The 19,725-nt window shown below is 35.2% G+C and overlaps 1 protein-coding gene across 2 annotated transcripts in view; it reads left to right on the forward strand.

The window, feature by feature from the left end:
- The window catches only part of LOC117327704 (adhesion G-protein coupled receptor F3-like), a 35,720-nt gene extending 15,995 nt beyond the window's left edge, over positions 1 to 19,725 (forward strand). For both annotated transcript variants that reach the window (XM_033884821.1, XM_033884820.1), the window contains exons 13-31: positions 1,271 to 1,342; positions 2,138 to 2,249; positions 2,836 to 2,949; positions 3,638 to 3,701; positions 4,280 to 4,400; positions 4,784 to 4,839; positions 5,295 to 5,409; positions 6,360 to 6,463; positions 7,079 to 7,181; positions 8,009 to 8,159; positions 9,308 to 9,377; positions 10,473 to 10,539; positions 10,918 to 11,003; positions 11,182 to 11,308; positions 11,797 to 11,838; positions 12,217 to 12,282; positions 12,710 to 12,752; positions 18,801 to 18,883; positions 19,342 to 19,725. In XM_033884821.1, coding sequence (XP_033740712.1) covers positions 1,271 to 1,342; positions 2,138 to 2,249; positions 2,836 to 2,949; positions 3,638 to 3,701; positions 4,280 to 4,400; positions 4,784 to 4,839; positions 5,295 to 5,409; positions 6,360 to 6,463; positions 7,079 to 7,181; positions 8,009 to 8,159; positions 9,308 to 9,377; positions 10,473 to 10,539; positions 10,918 to 11,003; positions 11,182 to 11,308; positions 11,797 to 11,838; positions 12,217 to 12,282; positions 12,710 to 12,752; positions 18,801 to 18,883; positions 19,342 to 19,371 — 1,626 coding nt within the window. In that variant the 3' untranslated portion in view covers positions 19,372 to 19,725. The remainder of the gene's footprint in view (positions 1 to 1,270; positions 1,343 to 2,137; positions 2,250 to 2,835; positions 2,950 to 3,637; positions 3,702 to 4,279; positions 4,401 to 4,783; positions 4,840 to 5,294; positions 5,410 to 6,359; positions 6,464 to 7,078; positions 7,182 to 8,008; positions 8,160 to 9,307; positions 9,378 to 10,472; positions 10,540 to 10,917; positions 11,004 to 11,181; positions 11,309 to 11,796; positions 11,839 to 12,216; positions 12,283 to 12,709; positions 12,753 to 18,800; positions 18,884 to 19,341) is intronic.

A 19,725-nucleotide genomic window follows, 5' to 3' on the forward strand; every position in this document is an offset into this window, starting at 1 on the left:
AAGATGGTAAAAACACAAGATATGAAGTTTTGAATGTCGTATGTCGTATGTTCAGCGGCTGAACATTCAATATTTGAATGTCGTATGTTGAGCCGCTGAACATTCAAAATATACCTCGTTGGCTGGTAAAAACACAAGATATGAAGTTTTGAATGTCGTATGTCGTATGTTCAGCGGCTGAACATTCAAAATTTGAATGTCGTATGTCGTATGTCGAGCCGCTGAACATTCAAAAATTATCTCGTTGGCTGGTAAAAACACAAGATATGAAGTTTTGAACGTCGTATGTCGTATGTCGTATGTTGAGCTAACTTCACACAGCCAAGTTGATATATGAAAGTTGGCACACTCGGTGGCGTGAGGATGTCCGACTGTTAGCCCGGCGTTCCCTGGAGCTCCCCGACGTTCCCCGGCGTCAGTCCCTACGCCCGGCGTACCTGGCGACAACCCGTGCCCGCCTACCTTACGCCACAGCCAGCACCTCACCCGTCACAGTCCATCGGCCACCTCACTTCACCGAGTGCTATTTATAAATATCGTATGCTCTCACCTGTTGTCCGGTTGTCGCAGCTACATGTGTCTAAGAGACTCCCGACTACCGTGCACGGGTATATATAGCCCCGAGCCCACATAATACGTCGTAATCCTTTACATGTAACAATACAGATAGTACGCACTCAATACAAATACAGGTAAATATATACAATACACGTGCAACAAATGAACGATCATTACACTGCGATAGATTCGTGTTTCAAAATAAACTTCAATCTGTAACCACTATTTTCAAATTGCACATTCATTTAGTTGAGCTCAAAACAATTTTTGAATTATGATCTTTGAATTAATATCTGTCAGAGTTTTTCTTTATTATATTGTAATTCACAACATTCTTACTTCCTATTATCGACCACCCACATTCACTAGAACTGATCATTTTAAACCGTAAAAGTTAAAAAATATGAGGATATGTCAGATGATAAAAGTTTCCCTCAGGTGGATAAATCTTCGTATTCACCTGAAAACAAGCTGATAATTGTGTATTAACATCATTAAAGTAATGCTTGCTTTGGTCTTATTCACTGTATCATCCTTTTCGAGAAACAATGATTCATTAAAATCGCTATTGCAGCTCTTTTTATTCATATTGTATTTTCTATTTTTGTTTTTTTCTTTCATTTCGAAATATAATAATGTCAAAACGATACCCTAAAACTAACATGAAGATTTGTCTTTTATAAAATGTGTTATACGCTTGATTTCATTTTAGAATTTTGTTGATATCATCGACAATATGCTTTCACCAGTTAACCAGGAAACCTGGACAGATGTGAACATTCAGGTGAGAATATATTACAGGTGTATCCTACAGAAGTTACTATATTTCTATATAATTTACAGGCGTGGCTATTATTCTTTTCATCCTACATGTGTAGTTGTTTTTTTGTTTTTTTTTTACAAAATATTTTATTCCCCCAGACATGTAAAAACATTGGAGGGCTGCCAAAATTGGGGCCTTGGGGTCAGCTCTCAATATAAATCATGTCCCCACACAGGGGGGCTCTCACTCACCGCACTCAACACACAAAATACCACGCACCCAAACTCTAAACATTCTGTCAAAACAAATTAATCAGTTATACTTGAAAATAAACAATAATAAATATGATACATGTACATATTTTATTTTTGTCAATAACAAAAGAGTTTATTACATGTGTAGATATTGTTACTTTTATTAATATTATAAACTAATATTGTTTTTGTTCAATGTATTACCAAGATGTAGCTATAACAAAGTGCTGTTTCTTTCTACTCTTATGAATAGGAAACTAAAGCAGAAAACATTGGTAAAGTTTATAAATATTCACAATCATAAATAGGAGGTATACTCGGAAAAACAAGACCCTCAAATACTTAAGAATTGTGTTCTTCATTATAAAGTACTCACGACTTGCTATTAATTCTATGTTTCATCAGTGGCTTGCTCGTATCTGCTGATTATACTTTAAACAAATGATTAAGCTTTTATCAAGCTATTTTGTATGATTACAACTCTACTGAAATACATTAATTGTTGACATTTTTTTTATTGTTCGAGGATGAGATCTCTTTGAAATATCATGATTCGTTTTAGTCCCCCACAACTGATGCAAGTGATATGATGAAGACAGTAGAGAAGCTTGGAAATGCTGTAGGGAAAAACATATCCATTGACTCTCCATTCATCTTCCAGGGAAACAACATAGGTAAATATACAAATATCATTAAAATAATAAATAATTTTCCCTAGTGGCGAAAGTGAAAAGTTTATACAAGGACAATTACTGGTATTATAAAATAATATGTTTTGAGGTGCTTTTAATATCTATGAAAGGATTTGATCGGGGTTGATGCGCATATTAGCAATCCTTTTGACAGGCCTATTAGATTTAGATAAAGTCTATCCAAAGTCTATCCAACAAACTAATATATTTAATATAATTTGAAGTTCGTACCTATGCAATTCTGCGAATGCAATACACACTTGGAATGGGCTCTGGTCGGGAATAGAAGTTGCATTATAGGAAACGGAAGTGAGAATCAGTTATCTGTAGTCAGGGTAGATGCTCTGACTCCCGGTTAAATAAAATGTAAAATATCTACTTTAATTGGTATATTGAGATGAATAAACGATTAATTTTTCATGTTCTTAAATCGAATTAAACCACATTTTAAAATTCACAATTAGGAATTTTAAATAAACCTTAAAGAAGTCTGATATGTGGTGATGCTACCTCAATTCTCTACAAAATACACATTTTTTACAGACTTCGAAACAATTTTCTTTTGCAGTTGTTCAAATAAAACGCATTCGGGACCATGCTATACATTCTACACTAAATACGTCGACTGGCCATCCAAATTTTCAACACAAAGTAGCCTTAGATCTTGGAACCGGAAACACAGGTGTGCCGCATTGATTTTCTGCTTGATTAAACTTTCTATATCAACATATCAACTCCTTTGAGAATTAAAACAACTGTTGAAAATACGTCTTGTCATTAAAACTGTACTGTCTTTTAGATACAGTGAAAGTGTGGAAAACGATTAACACTCTTAAGAAAAAGCTTAGGTGAAAATATATGTATGTTTAGTCCATGAAAACATCGTGCTGATTCTACGTGATCAATAAGCAAATAAGTGTACATGCAACATTTAGTTCGATAACGCATTACCAGTTCTTACTGAAACTTGGGATATCGCTGGTATCTTTCTCCATTTGCAGATCAAAGCAAATGTTGTTCAAAAGCACCCCTATAAGCAATAAACACAAAATATGGAGTACTTCAGTAAAAATTGTCCGAAATGTATATGTCTTGTTTGGAAACAAAACCTGCCAGTACAATTTTTAAATGTTATTTAAAAACACCATTTCAAAACGAATGCATGTGTTTACATGTTCAACATTTAATAGATGCTGGTGAATAAGATTGATGATCAGCAACTGGTAAAACATTTACTGCTACACCGAAATGCTTAGGCATTTGAGTTAAAAGTTATTTAAAACTTGGGATCAACTACATACATCGACGGATGACAAAATCATGAAGATGTATTCCAACAACTCATATAAACATATTATAACTCCTTACAGGTGGTATCACTTTCACGGCGGCGTTGTATGCTACCATTGGGAGTATCCTTCCTAGCAATAACAAGTAAGTCATATATCAACCACTGCACGTAAGTCGCATTACATCTGTTTAAGCTTAAAGCGTTATAATCGTGTTTAATTTGCCTGTAATGCAGTTGGCGTTTATATGCATATAACCCTTATTGGAATGTGGTGTAATGCTTAAATTTACATATTTTTTTGCCTTTTACATTTTAAGAAAACATACCACGGATTAAAGGTTAAACTCAAACATTGTCATCCTTTGCACTGTTCATGCCCAAAAGTGCAGGAAAATTTCACTTATAATAATTATCATTATTTAGTCTTGATGAACAATGCAATATATGTTTATTACATCCATTGCGGAGGAATATATCCTGAATTTGAAAACTGCAGTCGCAATGGAAAATAAAGACTGCGTTAAAGTGTTGATTTTGTGAACATGGCTGTTACACATTGTATATTGAGTTTAAAAGAGCAGAATGCATGCATGATAGTTTCGTATTGTGTACGATATGCACACGTATACAATGGTTGTTTGAAAAACAAACAAAAAACTTAATCTTGCTCTTTAGAATGTTGTTTTATAACATAGCCTACATATACTTTATCATATTTTAGTTTCTCCAGCGGATATCCATCAGAAGTCTTGGGATTTTCAATTGTCAACGGTTACTCATCTCATCACTATCTTCCGTCCAATGTCAGTCTGAAGTTTGATATTGAGACATTACGCTCCAATGTACGTTTTGCACCATAGCCGTGAATCACTTAATTTCAAATGAACTAATCATGCGTGAATTCGATTTGTATCAAAATAATTTATTTAAATCTGACCAGTTCAACTTCCTGTAATAAAACAATATCAAGTACATACCATAGAGCATTGAAACTAAGCAACACATATTTGCCATAGACATTTTTAATGTCATGTTTTAAGGTATTTGTATGTAAATAACAAGTTTAGTGAGGACTTTAAAATATGACAGATGGATAAGAAATAGTCCAAGTTTGCTATTTCTAAACATTTCTAAACACAACTTTACATTGATCAAATATATTGATTTTTGAAGAGTTTTTCAATTTTATAATTTAGATAACATAAATTGCTTCCTTTCTGTACAGAATAACCTTACTGGAGACGTTAACATAAGCTGTGTTTACTGGAACTTCAACGAATCGTGAGTATAGAAAGAGGGTGAAAACATCATTAAATAGATCTAAAAACGGGAGATAACTCTTCAATAGATTAAATTATAATACGTTAAACAAATGGAGTAATGGTAAGCATGGAAGCATCATTATCATAACTGTGGGAACAAAAACTAGAAGCGACATCTGTCCTGCTTCTAATTCAATCAAATATATGGTTTTTATTTTACTTTCAGTTAATCAATGAAAGTAAATAAGGCATCGTTTAACACATACATTTATAGAATGTATGAATAGATTTATGAATCTTTGGTTAAAACATCATCTGATATTCATCTGGATGTTTGTTTCATGCAGTTTATGAAAATGCATTGAATATGAAACCATAATACTGAAAAAGCAAACAAAAGGCTTCAGTATTTGTTGATTATTATGAATGAAGAATTGTACGTTATAGTTAGATTTGGCCTATTTTACTTTTCAGAGTTGGTCCTGTTGGATGGTCAGACGTTGGATGCACGTGGTCAACAGAGAAACAGAAATGTCTCTGCAATCATCTAACTAATTTTGCTGTTTTGATGAGCCCCATAGAGATAACAGTGAGAGTTGAAACATTTTCTTTCAATGGGTGATACATTGTATTCATCGTCTGCCTTGTTGTATCATTTAAGAGTACACTTTCATTTTGGAATCTAGAATTGAGCATTTTACGATTATGGGTTGTACTTCCAATTACATGTACATTCAATATATATAACCAGTAAAAGTCATCAGTTAATAAGCAAATACAATTTACCTTTTGAACTAAACTTTAAGGGGCAAAAGAAAGCATAGCGTAGCTTTATTATGCAATAAATGATAATGATATATATAGAGGATATTGAATGGTTTCCCGTTTAATATAACATACACTGTATATTTCACGACTATGGCAGAATATCGATATTCGCAGGAGTGAAAAATATCGAAATATCATACGAATGAAATATATGTTTTATTAAATGGGAAACCATTCGATTTTCTTTTTATTGCATTTTGTACACTTAAAAACAAAATTAAAAATCATCGCAAAAATGAACTGTCAAAAAGTGCAGGAATTCATGACGTCATCTCTTTGTGACGTTACTCCACGTCACCATTTTGAACAGGACTGGTCAAACGTTTTCTGCTATTATTTTGTCAATAACTAGTCTGAATATTTCAGAAATAAGCAAAATAACCAAGTTATCTATCTTCGCTTCGATTAAAAAGATCAGCAAATTTCCATGAGGTGAATGCAAACATTCGCTTTGATTAGTCAAATCGAATAAACTTATATTTTCACTGCGAAACTTCGCTGCAGTGAAAATGTAAGTTTTATTAGTTTGATAAATTTCGATATTTCACAGGCAAAAATGCAATAAAAAGGATAACACAAAACAGACGCACGCTCTAAACACCATCCAATTCAACTAAGAAAAACCCCACAAAAATGAATTATTCTTTTAAAGATCGGACACAAACCACTTCGTAAGATATGTATAAACACAAACTTTGATGCCATTTTCAGAATGAGATAGATATCGTCCGTCTAAGAATTATCACCCTAGCAGGATGTAGCCTGTCCATCCTCTCCACAGTCGTTACTATGGTGGTGTATATGCTGCTATGGAGGTATGATATAGCATTTACTTAGTAGTGTGGGGCGTCATGTAACTTTTTATTCTAGCTCAGTGATATCACTAATTAATTAAGCGATATCAACTAGTCGTTTAAGGGATATCGCTAAGACATTTTAGTAATAAAACCTAGTCATTTAAGTGATATAATAAACGACTAAATGATGTTCTAAAACAGTGGTGTTTATCAGTAACATATAGTTACCATACAAATTTGCTATAATTAGAAGATTTCAAAGGTGGCCACTGCATAAAATTTAATTTAATCATTCATTTTGGAAGGAAATTCTTGACCGATCTTAATTGTCAGCTGTCAGTATTTCATGCAAATAATGTTCCTGAATCGTATTCTGATATACAACAATCGAATTGAACTTCAGGGTTCATAAGCCGGGTACTGGAAACTGGTCCGAGGCCGGGCGTGGATTACACATTACACCAACTCTTGTTACATTAAACTATTTTGCCTTCAATATACAAAAGTTAACTGATTATTTCAAACTTTCCATACATTGCCATTAACTTATTATATGGCGAAGATAAACGGTTGAAAATAGAAATATATAATCTACTGACCGAGTGTTGTGACCATTTTGTTTTTGTCTGGTAGGTACATAAAGAATGACCGAAGTGTGTTAGTGATGAATATGTGTGTTGCTGTGACGGCCGGTTATGTTTTATTTCTGGCTGGACTTGACCAGACGGATGACAATGTAAGTAAACTGTGATGTGAAGGTATTTGATCTATCTCCAATTTCAATTACACATTTAATTATAACAACAGATTAAGATTTTTTCCAGATATTTGATATTAACAACAGGTTAAGTAGATCCAGATGTTTAATATTAATAACATATTAAGGTCACCAGATGTTTAATATTAATAACATATTAAGGTGTACCAGATATTTATTATTAACAACAGGTTAAGGTCACCAGATGTTTAATATTAACAACAGGTTAAGGTCACCAGATGTTTAATATTAACAACAGGTTCAGGTGTATCATATATTTAATATTAACAACAGGTTAAGGTGTACCAGATATTTGATATTAAGAACAGGTTAAGGTCACCAGATGTTTAATATTAATAACATATTCAGGTGTATCATATATTTAATATTAACAACAGGTTCAGGTGTACCAGATGTTTAATATTAACAACAGGTTAAGGTGTACCAGATGTTTATTATCAACAACAGGTTCATGTGTTAAAGATGTTCAACTTTTTGTTGATGTTAACATAGTATAATTGTAACATTCGAAAAATGGATATCAATGTTTAAATAAAAGGTTGTATTTAATTCAAAAGAGCTTCTGTTTGGGGCGAGTAAGCGTTTTCTTAATAACTGTATGTATTCACTGTACAAAACTAGAGTAACGTACTAGAAAAAGTGTGATAACATAGTAACAGTCATGTACTATACGTATTGAAAGAATGGTACTGATACCGCACGAGGATATCAGTTAGGTTTCATTGAGATGAAGAATTATTAAAGTATATTTTTCGTGATCTTCTGTATTTCATACTTCGGTACAGGTATTGTGTACAGTCATCGCCGCTTTGCTGCATTTCTTCTTTCTTGCCATGTTCTGTCTGATGCTTTCCGACGGTATACAGCTTCTCAGACGAACAACTGTAGTAATGAACGTCAAATCAAGACTAAAATGGCTTCTCCTGATTGGCTGGGGTAAGTATGACGACACTGACGTCTTAATTCATCAAATAAATATCTCTCTTAGTTGCCTGCCACTGGCTGGCCTTATACAATGTATACATGTATATGATTTAAGGATGTTACGTCTCCAGCAGCATATTCGCTGCTTCCCACAGAAATCCAGGACATAGTACCCATGATATAGGGATATATCTAATTAACAAAAATAAATGAGAAACATTACTAATCAAACCGAAGGTTATATACAAATTGTATAGGCATAGAATGTGAGAATGTCTTCGAGATGCAATTTATTATTAATGCTCTCGACTCACCTTTTTGTAGATTGGTAAGATTGTAAATTTTTGGTAAACAATAACCTATGCTTGTTTCTAAACGTTCATAATAACTTATCTTCGAAGACATCGCATCTTGTAAATTGTAGGAAGTGTGATGTGTGCATGCTGTACATATTGTATCTGATTAAAATCCATGTGAGTTGGAAATTATTTAGAATTAAAAAAGAAAAGAAAATAGGAACAAGCCCTATAGCTATGTATTAACAGGGACAGGTAGGGGAATCAGGAAATATTGGAAAATTGAATAGATCATGCTGATCATACAGCTTAGTTGTAACGTTACTTTGTAATATAAGATTAAGGCAAGCATTGATGCTGAAGATGTTTATTCTTGAATTCAAATTCTACAAGATATATTCGATCAACATGGCGAATATAGTATTCATATCTAAAGACATTACATGGTCATTATACCTATAGGTGAAATAGGTCTTTGCAGTGTCCGTATCATATTCTGATAAGCTCTTCTTTATCATAATCAAGCTAGTATGAAAACAAAACCAATCGGCCAAGATAAGAGCACAATTTGTTCCCATGGTTATGTCAACAATCTGATCTGGTAACCAACCTCAACAGAGATGTTGTCGATCTGAAATTCAATTATTCCCACGATTTGATCGTGCATTTCCATGGGCCCTAGTCTTCGGTTTAACGAAATATAACCCACATATTTCACTACTTTTTACTTATAACGCCGTTCGGTATTATCAGTGGCTACTGTACCATAAATAATGTGTTAAACGCCGGTTGTTATAACTTGATAAACACCGTATAAAATGAAATAGTGATGTCACTTTTAACTACCTCTGATTTATATTTTAGGTATACCAGCCATCGTTGTCGGAATAACGATAGGGATTAAACATAATGGTGGATATCATTCTGAGAAATAGTAAGTTGTCTTGTAGTACGACTAGCCTAAAAAATGCTGTAACACAGGGGGAAATACAGGCTGTAATACAGGGGGAAATAAAGGCTGTAATACAGGGGGAAATACAGGCTGTAATACAGGTGGAAATATAGGCTGTAATACATGTGGAAATACAGGCTGTAATACAGGTGGAAATACAGGCTGTAATACAGGGGAAATACAGGGGAAATACAGGGGAAATACAGGCTGTAATACAGGGGGAAATAAAGGCTGTAATACAGGGGGAAATACAGGATGTAATACAGGGGAAAATACAGGCTGTAATACATGGGGAAATACAGGCTGTAATACATGGGGGAATACAGGCTGTAATACAGGGGGGAATACAGGCTGTAATACAGGGGAAATACAGGCTGTAATACAGGGGGAAATACCGGCTGTAATACACGGGAAAATACAGGCTGTAATACAGGGGGGAAATACAGGCTGTAATACAGGAGGAAATACAGGCTGTAATACACGGGGAATACAAGATGTAATACACGGGAAAATACAGGCTGTAATACAGGGGGAAATACAGGCTGTAATACAGGCGGAAAAACAGGCTGTAATACAGGGTGAAATACAGGCTGTAATACAGGGGGAAATACAAGCTGTAATACAGGGGGAAATACAGGCTGTAATACAGGGTGAAATACAGGCTGTAATACACGGGAAAATACAGGCAGTAATACAGGGGAAATACAGGCTGTAATACAGGGGAAATACAGGCTGTAATACAAGGGGAAATACAGGCTGTAATACAAGGGGAAATACAGGCTGTAATACAAGGGGAAATACAGGCTTTGAAAATGGTTCAACAATTTTTGTGAAAAAAACTCTTAACTTTTAAGAAGACTTAATTAACTTGCTTATTTCATACCTTTATCCGAAGTATATTATTAAATCATTTCTTAATGATTACCTTAATGTTATGTAATGTTAATATCGCTTAATCTGTATTTCACTGAATGAATCATTGTAATATTGATATGATGTTATATTCTTTTGTGTTTGCGCTTTATTCTCTCAACAAAGCATAGAGATTTTTGAGAATTGTCGTTAATATTGTTTCAGCTGCTGGCTAACACTTACGGACGGAGTTCTATATTCATTTGTTGGACCCGTATTGGCAGTAATTGTGGTCAGTTATGTACATATTCAAATACTAATTTAACTAATAACTGATAGCCATTTTTTCAAAGTTTAGTTTTATCTATACTATGATCAAACATGTTTACCATCACATTTTTATTGTAAAAATGTTCCTTTATTATCTATATTTTAGTGGTTTATTAAAGTCACTAACTATTTAACTTTCCTCCAGAGCAATTAAAGAAATAACATATATAGACATGGATATATATTAAACAATCCAAGAAATGTCCTGCATAAGTTGATGCCTTGGGGTCGATTTGATGTCAGCTGAAGTGTCATCAAGCTAAACAAACTTCTTTGTGAAAAGGATATGCATTAAATCAAAAGAGTTCTAGAATTGAAATCGGAACTGATTTAATTACAGATCAATGTTGTTGTAATGATCCTAGTCTTGAAGGCATTGCTGACATCCCAGTTTATTATGACGAAGTCACAGAGGCAAAGAATTGGGTAAGTTTGTTCGGAATTATGCATATATTTCAGGTTCAATATTTCAATGTTTCAGCAAATGTTTTCAGAAAGATTGAGACTTTTTCGTTTCAATTTTTAATAACGCAGAAATAATAATATGGTGTTTGATTTCATAAAAAGAAGATTTTGCAGATACAACATATTGCTCTTTTGTTAGGTCTGCTATAAGAAGTGTCTGTGTTCTACTTCCGGTTCTGGGTATCACGTGGTTTTTCGGGATACTGTCCATCAATGATGATCTCATTGTGTTCCAGTATCTCTTCGCTGTCACAAATTCATTACAGGTATTCATTTATCTTATGGAATTCATTTTAATTTGTTGTTAAATACACAAAACAGTTGTATACTTGTAGTTTAAGTTGTTTCTTGTATGTTATAAAACCGGTAATTTTCCTAATGATTTCAAATATCACAGTACTTGTATCTATATTTCGTGATCTGTTTTTACATTATAAATTGTAAACACAATCAATCATCTTGAAAAATCAACGAAGGCCGTCCCAAGAAACGGTGGCAAACTATTTGAGAATTTTAACGATGATTGTGAGAACAGCTATCAGAATTAATTGATAAACAGAGGAATAGTTAAGTAATACTTTATTTAAAACGAATTATCAGTGAAATAATTAACACTTGACACTTTTTATCAATGGATACTCATAATTTATCACTTTTTTCAATGAAAAAATATCTTGCGAAATAAGACAAGGAAATATTGTGATGATGACCCGGCTAAAGCTGCTCCTCACGCTAATTTACATGATGTTTTCAGGGTTTCTTTATATTCCTGTTCCATTGCATTCTCAGTGTACCGGTAAGTTAAACTGCAATCTTATCGAGAAGTATATGATAATGGTCTATCACATGATTCCAAATAGGAACAGTGACGTAGTACACATAATGACGTCACTATAACCTTTGACCTATATATAATTAGGCACATGTCTTTACCTCGTATAAAACTATCGTTTTTTGGTGTCAGCACTAGACACTAAAAGCAAAGCGTAATGCATTGGTGACGATGGGTTGGGAAAAACTGACATTAAGACATTATTTTGAAAATTCGTTTTATATATTTTTTTTTTTCGTAGAACAGAAAAGACACATCAACGATCACTCGTTATAAAATGCAAAAAGATCATCTCTTGTCGAGAAAAGCAAAGTAAGAATATGATAACTCTACCTTTTTTAGGTTCGTCGCGCGATGAGGCAGAAATATAAGAAGGCTACGTCAACTTCAAGGTCAAATAAGTCACAGGTATACAATTCCTTCTCCAATTATATCCAACTTATGAATAGTAAAGTATATTTCCATCTGGACACTATCAGAATAAAATAGCAATTTTGCAAGCATCCGCCAACCTAATCTGATGTACAAAATGGTAAAGTAAATTTGTAAAGTAAGCAATACGTGCTACGAGTTTACTTTAAAATTCTATAACTATTACCTGTAAACCTTTTCAGAAGTGGATATAAACCACTCCTTTCATCCAAACCCCTAAAAATAGATACATAAAAAGTCCGTGAAAGTTAGCCCCAATATAGTTTTTCACGGAAGATCACTTAACAAAGAACCCGTATCCTTTAGGAAAATAAAAATGACAATTATATCGGAATAGAATTGACATGTAATAACCGGAAGTACACATCAACTGGTATATATCTAGTTAATGTTTTAATTACAGGCGACGACGCGCTCGTCAAGATACAGTATAGATAACGTTATTGGTAAGTAAGTAAGTAAGTAAGTAAACGTAAGTAAGTAAGTAAGTAAGTAAGAAAGAAAGAACGCTTTGACATCGTATCAGCCTATTATCGCTACTCGGACCAACTTTTACAGAAATAGATAAAAATTGATTCTTTTCCTTTCCATTTGCACAAAACAACCACGCTCATGTGCTTAAAAGTGCCTATAGGGTGCAACAGTGGTTGGATTTCTTTGGATTTAAATGAAAATAGTGTCTGTTAATAATATTTCATAAGTAATTAATAATGCTCCAACTGAATACCGTCAAGACTTTTGAAATACAAGGAAGACTGTTTTTAAGATAGATAATTGAGTTACGCCCCCCCTCCCCCCCCCCCCCCCCAAAAAAATTTACAATTTTTTTTTTTTAACCTCAATCTCTTCTTGTTAAATTTAGTATTCTAAATAGTGTTTAATAAGAGCGTTTTCTGGTAATTGAAATATTCTTCATATGCTATATTTTGTCATATCATTCACAACCGCCATTTGCATTTCAAAGCGAATGCTTTATTGAGTCATATCTGGTCAAATAAATGACCATTGCATCTTATATAGACACGTGTAAACACAATGGAATAGTTGTTTTGTGCAACATATGATCCACATAAAACACGGGGGGGGGGGGGGGGGGGGGGGGGGGGATCGTGTCCCTATCAGTAACTAATTTAACATTTCTAACACATACCGCGCTTTGTCCTTCTCCTTCTCATACTCTTATGTAAACTCTTGTACGCGAAGAACAGTCTCGGCATGTTTATGTTCTTGACTTGCCCCTGTCTCTAGAATATTGTATTTTCAATAAAATCGATCTTTATTATTTTAGTCTTTAGGATATGTTTAAAGTTTCAAACTAAGGGGAGATAAGCTGGTTTTAGAATTTAGCTGAGCAATTCTTAACAAAACACTAAGGGGAGATAAGCTGGTTTTAGAGTTTAGCTGAGCAATTCTTAACAAAAAACTAAGGGGCTAGTGGTCAATCCACATATGTTCCTAATGGTAGAATTTCATTTTCATCCCGTCAACTTAACGATTCTGTATTAGTCTACTCTGTAGAAATATCAAGCGCGGAAACGTACAAACTATCAAACATATACATATATAGGCCTAATATAAGTAGATTCATCCAAAATTTGATGATGCATACAAAAGCTTATCTCGATAAATTCATCAAGGAAACATCCGATACAACATTTCTGTTAGTCCCTTTGTCATATTGGGATTTACGCAAACACATTAAGTTGTAACTGACAAAAATGTAAGTGTAACAACCACTTCGATAACTGCTACCTTATTCTGATAATTATCTGCTGTTTTAGGGACAATGGTAACCGAGTGGTTAAGGTGTCCCGACACTTTATCACTATCCCTCCACCTATGGGTTGCGAGTTCGAAACCCACGTGGAGAAATTGCCTATTACTGGCCGTAGGTCGGTGGTTTTCTCCAGGTATTTCGGCTTTCCTCCAACCCAAAAACCAGGCACGTCATTAAATGCCCCTAGCTATTAAAAGGACGTTAAACAAAGTCAACCAAACCTATAAACTTAACCTCCATGTTTATTGTAACATGAAATCTACCCGGCAACAGAAATGGTGAATTTATATCAGTTGATAGTAATGAATTAACGGTTTGCAAATGAATACAATGTAACACCAACTTTATGATATATGACATTACAGTATTACTAATTAGATCCCCCGTCGTCACATATGGCTGTACACTACTAACAAATAACACCGCCGTCATAATAAACGGCTGTCCGGTATTACTTAATAACACCGCCGTCATAATAAACGGCTGTCCGGTATTACTTAATAACACTCCCCTTCATTATAAACGGCTATCGGTATTACTTAATAATACCGCCGTCATAATAAACGGCTATCGGTATTACTTAATAACACCGCCGTCATAATAAACGGCTGTCCGGTATTTCTTAATAACACCGCCGTCATAATAAACGGCTATCTGTATTACTTAATAACACCGCCGTCATAATAAACGGCTGTCCGGTATTTCTTAATAACACCGCCGTCATAATAAACGGCTATCTGTATTACTAAATAACACCGCCGTCATAATAAACGGCTACCCGGTATTACTTAATAACACCGCCGTCATAATAAACGGCTGTCCGGTATTACTTAATAACACCGCCGTCATAATAAACGGCTGTCCGGTATTACATAATAACACCGCCGTCATAATAAACGGCTATCGGTATTACTTAATAACACCGCCGTCATAATAAACGGCTATCGGTATTACTTAATAACACCGCCGTCATAATAAACGGCTATCGGTATTACTTAATAACACCGCCGTCATAATAAACGGCTATGGGATAATAAACGGCTATCGGTATTACTTATAACACCGCCGTCATGATAAACGGCTATCTGTATTACTTAATAACACCGCCGTCATAATAAACGGCTGTCCGGTATTACTTAATAACACCGCCGTCATAATAAACGGCTACCCGGTATTACTTAATAACACCGCCGTCATAATAAACGGCTGTCCGGTATTTCTTAATAACACCGCCGTCATAATAAACGGCTATCTGTATTACTTAATAACACCGCCGTCATAATAAACGGCTGTCCGGTATTACTTAATAACACCGCCGTCATAATAAACGGCTGTCGGTATTACTTAATAACACCGCCGTCATAATAAACGGCTGTCCGGTATTTCTTAATAACACCGCCGTCATAATAAACGGCTGTCCGATATTACTTAATAACACCGCCGTCATAATAAACGGCTGTCCGGTATTACTTAATAACACCGCCGTCATAATAAACGGCTACCCGGTATTACTTAATAACACCGCCGTCATAATAAACGGCTATCCGGTATTACTTAATAACACCGCCGTCATAATAAACGGCTGTCCGGTATTACTTAATAACACCGCCGTCATAATAAACGGCTGTCCGGTATTACTTAATAACACCGCCGTCATAATAAACGGCTACCCGGTATTACTTAATAACACCGCCGTCATAATAAACGGCTATCCGGTATTACTTAATAACACCGCCGTCATAATAAACTGCTATCCGGTATTACTTATAACACCGCCGTCATAATAAACGGCTGTCCGATATTACTTAATAACACCGCCGTCATAATAAACGGCTGTCCGGTATTACTTAATAACACCGCCGTCATAATAAACGGCTACCCGGTATTACTTAATAACACCGCCGTCATAATAAACGGCTGTCCGGTATTACTTAATAACACCGCCGTCATAATAAACGGCTGTCCGGTATTACTTAATAACTCCGCCGTCATAATAAACGGCTATCCGGTATTACTTGATAACACCGCCGTCATAATAAACGGCTACCCGGTATTACTTAATAACACCGCCGTCATAATAAACGGCTGTCCGATATTACTTAATAACACTGCCGTCATAATAAACGGCTGTCCGGTATTACTTGATAACACCGCCGTCATAATAAACGGCTGTCCGGTATTACTTAATAACACCGCCGTCATAATAAACGGCTATCTGTATTACTTAATAACACCGCCGTCATAATAAACGGCTGTCCGATATTACTTAATAACACCGCCGTCATAATAAACGGCTGTCCGGTATTACTTAATAACACCGCCGTCATAATAAACGGCTATCGGTATTACTTAATAACACCGCCGTCATAATAAACGGCTACCCGGTATTACTTAATAACACCGCCGTCATAATAAACGGCTGTCCGGTATTACTTAATAACACCGCCGTCATAATAAACGGCTGTCCGGTATTACTTAATAACACCGCCGTCATAATAAACGGCTGTCCGGTATTACTTAATAACACCGCCGTCATAATAAACGGCTACCCGGTATTACTTAATAACACCGCCGTCATAATAAACGGCTGTCCGGTATTACTTAATAACACCGCCGTCATAATAAACGGCTGTCCGGTATTACTTAATAACACCGCCGTCATAATAAACGGCTGTCCGGTATTACTTATAACACCGCCGTCATAATAAACGGCTACCCGGTATTACTTAATAACACCGTCGTCATAATAAACGGCTACCCGGTATTACTAAATAATACCGCCGTCATATTAAACGGCTACCCGGTATTACTTAATAACACCGCCGTCATAATAAACGGCTATCCGGTATTACTTCATAATACCGCCGTCATAATAAACGGCTACCCGGTATTACTTAATAATACCGCCGTCATATTAAACGGCTACCCGGTATTACTTAATAACACCGCCGTCATAATAAACGGCTCTCCGGTATTACTTAAAACACCGCCGTCATAATAAACGGCTGTCCGGTATTACTTAATAACACCGCCGTCATAATAAACGGCTATCGGTATTACTTAATAACACCGCCGTCATAATAAACGGCTATCCAGTATTACTTAATAACACCGCCGTCATAATAAACGGCTATCCGGTATTACTTAATAACACCGCCGTCATAATAAACGGTTATCTGTATTACTTAATAACACCGCCGTCATAATAAACGGCTATCCGCTATTACTTGATAACACCGCCGTTATAATAAACGGCTGTCCGGTATTACTTAATAACACCGCCGTCATAATAAACGGCTACCCGGTATTACTTAATAACACCGCCGTCATAATAAACGGCTGTCCGGTATTACTTAATAACACCGCCGTCATAATAAACGGCTGTCCGGTATTACTTAATAACACCGTCGTCATAATAAACGGCTGTCCGGTATTACTTCATAATACCGCCGTCATAATAAACGGCTACCCGGTATTACTTAATAACACCGCCGTCATAATAAACGGCTACCCGGTATTACTTAATAACACCGCCGTCATAATAAACGGCTACCCGGTATTACTTAATAACACCGCCGTCATAATAAACGGCTGTCCGGTATTTCTTAATAACACCGCCGTCATAATAAACGGCTGTCCGGTATTACTTAATAACACTGCCGTCATAATAAACGGCTATCCGGTATTACTTAATAATACCGCCGTCATATTAAACGGCTACCCGGTATTACTTAATAACACCGTCGTCATAATAAACGGCTATCGGTATTACTTAATAACACCGCCGTCATAATAAACGGCTATCGGTATTACTTAATAATACCGCCGTCATAATAAACGGCTACCCGGTATTACTTAATAACACCGCCGTCATAATAAACGGCTGTCCGGTATTACTTAATAACACCGTCGTCATAATAAACGGCTGTCGGTATTACTTAATAACACCGCCGTCATAATAAACGGCTACCCGGTATTACTTAATAATACCGCCGTCATATTAAACGGCTACCCGGTATTACTTAATAACACCGCCGTCATAATAAACGGCTACCCGGTATTACTTAATAACACCGCCGTTATAATAAACGGCTATCCGGTATTACTTAATAACACCGCCGTCATAATAAACGGCTATCGGTATTACTTAATAACACCGCCGTCATAATAAACGGCTGTCCGGTATTACTTAATAACACCGCCGTCATAATAAACGGCTATCCGGTATTACTTAATAACACCGCCGTCATAATAAACGGCTGTCCGATATTACTTAATAACACCGCCGTCATAATAAACGGCTATCGGTATTACTTAATAACACTGCCGTCATAATAAACGGCTGTCCGGTATTACTTAATAACACCGCCGTCATAATAAACGGCTGTCTGGTATTACTTAATAACACCGCCGTCATAATAAACGGCTGTCTGGTATTACTTAATACAATCCCCGTCAGAGTAAACGAGTTAACAGTGTTATCAAAATTGCATCCTCGTCAGAATTAACAACTTAACGGAATTTCTACATATCCTCCCCTTCATTATAAACGCTCCTACTGAATGACGAAATATGGCAATGTAACGCTGTTTAAATTTGTTTAAATGATACTGCCTTGACATCATCCATCATTTACCAAACACATTTCACATTGGTTAGGTTGTGAATCGCTAGAGTATAGGACTTGTTGAAATATCTATTTTATATTTTGATGTAGATGAGCCATATAAAAGAGAAAAGGTTAATAAACTCTCCTCGTCACAGTCATCGCTACATTCTACACAGTCATCGCACCTCCATGTAAGTGTTCCTTGTGAGAAATCGTGGTTTTAAAACCATAGGTTTTAAAGCTATTCCATACATCCTTCTAACGGAAATAATATACATGTAATCATAATATCTAAATATGAATGGAAAACGAGTGATATCCTGACCTGTTGATTTATTTGAATTCTAACAAAAGAAATCGAAATCAAATATCCTAAATTGTTAGAAATTTCATGGTAAGTTGTTGTTATTATACTGAAGAGTTTTAAATAAAATTGTTTAGTATATAAATATATAACACATTTTATTAGCTCAATAATTAGATTGGTGTTTTATCTTTATTTACTTTAATGTGGTTTTTATTGAAGTGTGTTTCAGTAAATAGTCCCAAACCCAAGTGTAACATATCAGTAATAGCAATAAAAATCATGTTTGGATTATTTAATTGTGTCGATATATTACATTAATCAATATTTGATTTATTTTTTCAGCGACAAGTTAAGAAAAATTCACCTCTCTGACATCAAAATAAGCCTCCAAATATATATCTCGATGTACCTTCGGTCTTTTTTTTATATTATTTCTATCTCCACCTGACATGATGCTATTCGTCAAACTGAAATCTCGAAAAGATGTGGAGCATCTAGTTGTTGGCGAGATAAACAACGGACAATGTGGAGTTCTGATTGTTGCTTTGGGTAGAAGATATGTTTGCTAATACAATCCAGTAACTACTAACAGACCTTCAACTATGAAATGCGAATATAACGAAATATACAGTGACTATACAAATAACATCAAAGATTTGACATTCTGAAGGTATTAGTGAATAAATATGTATCTTATAGTAAATAAAGCCACATTCTATATTTAAA

The sequence above is a fragment of the Pecten maximus genome, chromosome 5 (assembly GCF_902652985.1).
Source record: "Pecten maximus chromosome 5, xPecMax1.1, whole genome shotgun sequence".
Classification (NCBI taxonomy): Eukaryota; Metazoa; Mollusca; class Bivalvia; order Pectinida; family Pectinidae; genus Pecten; species Pecten maximus.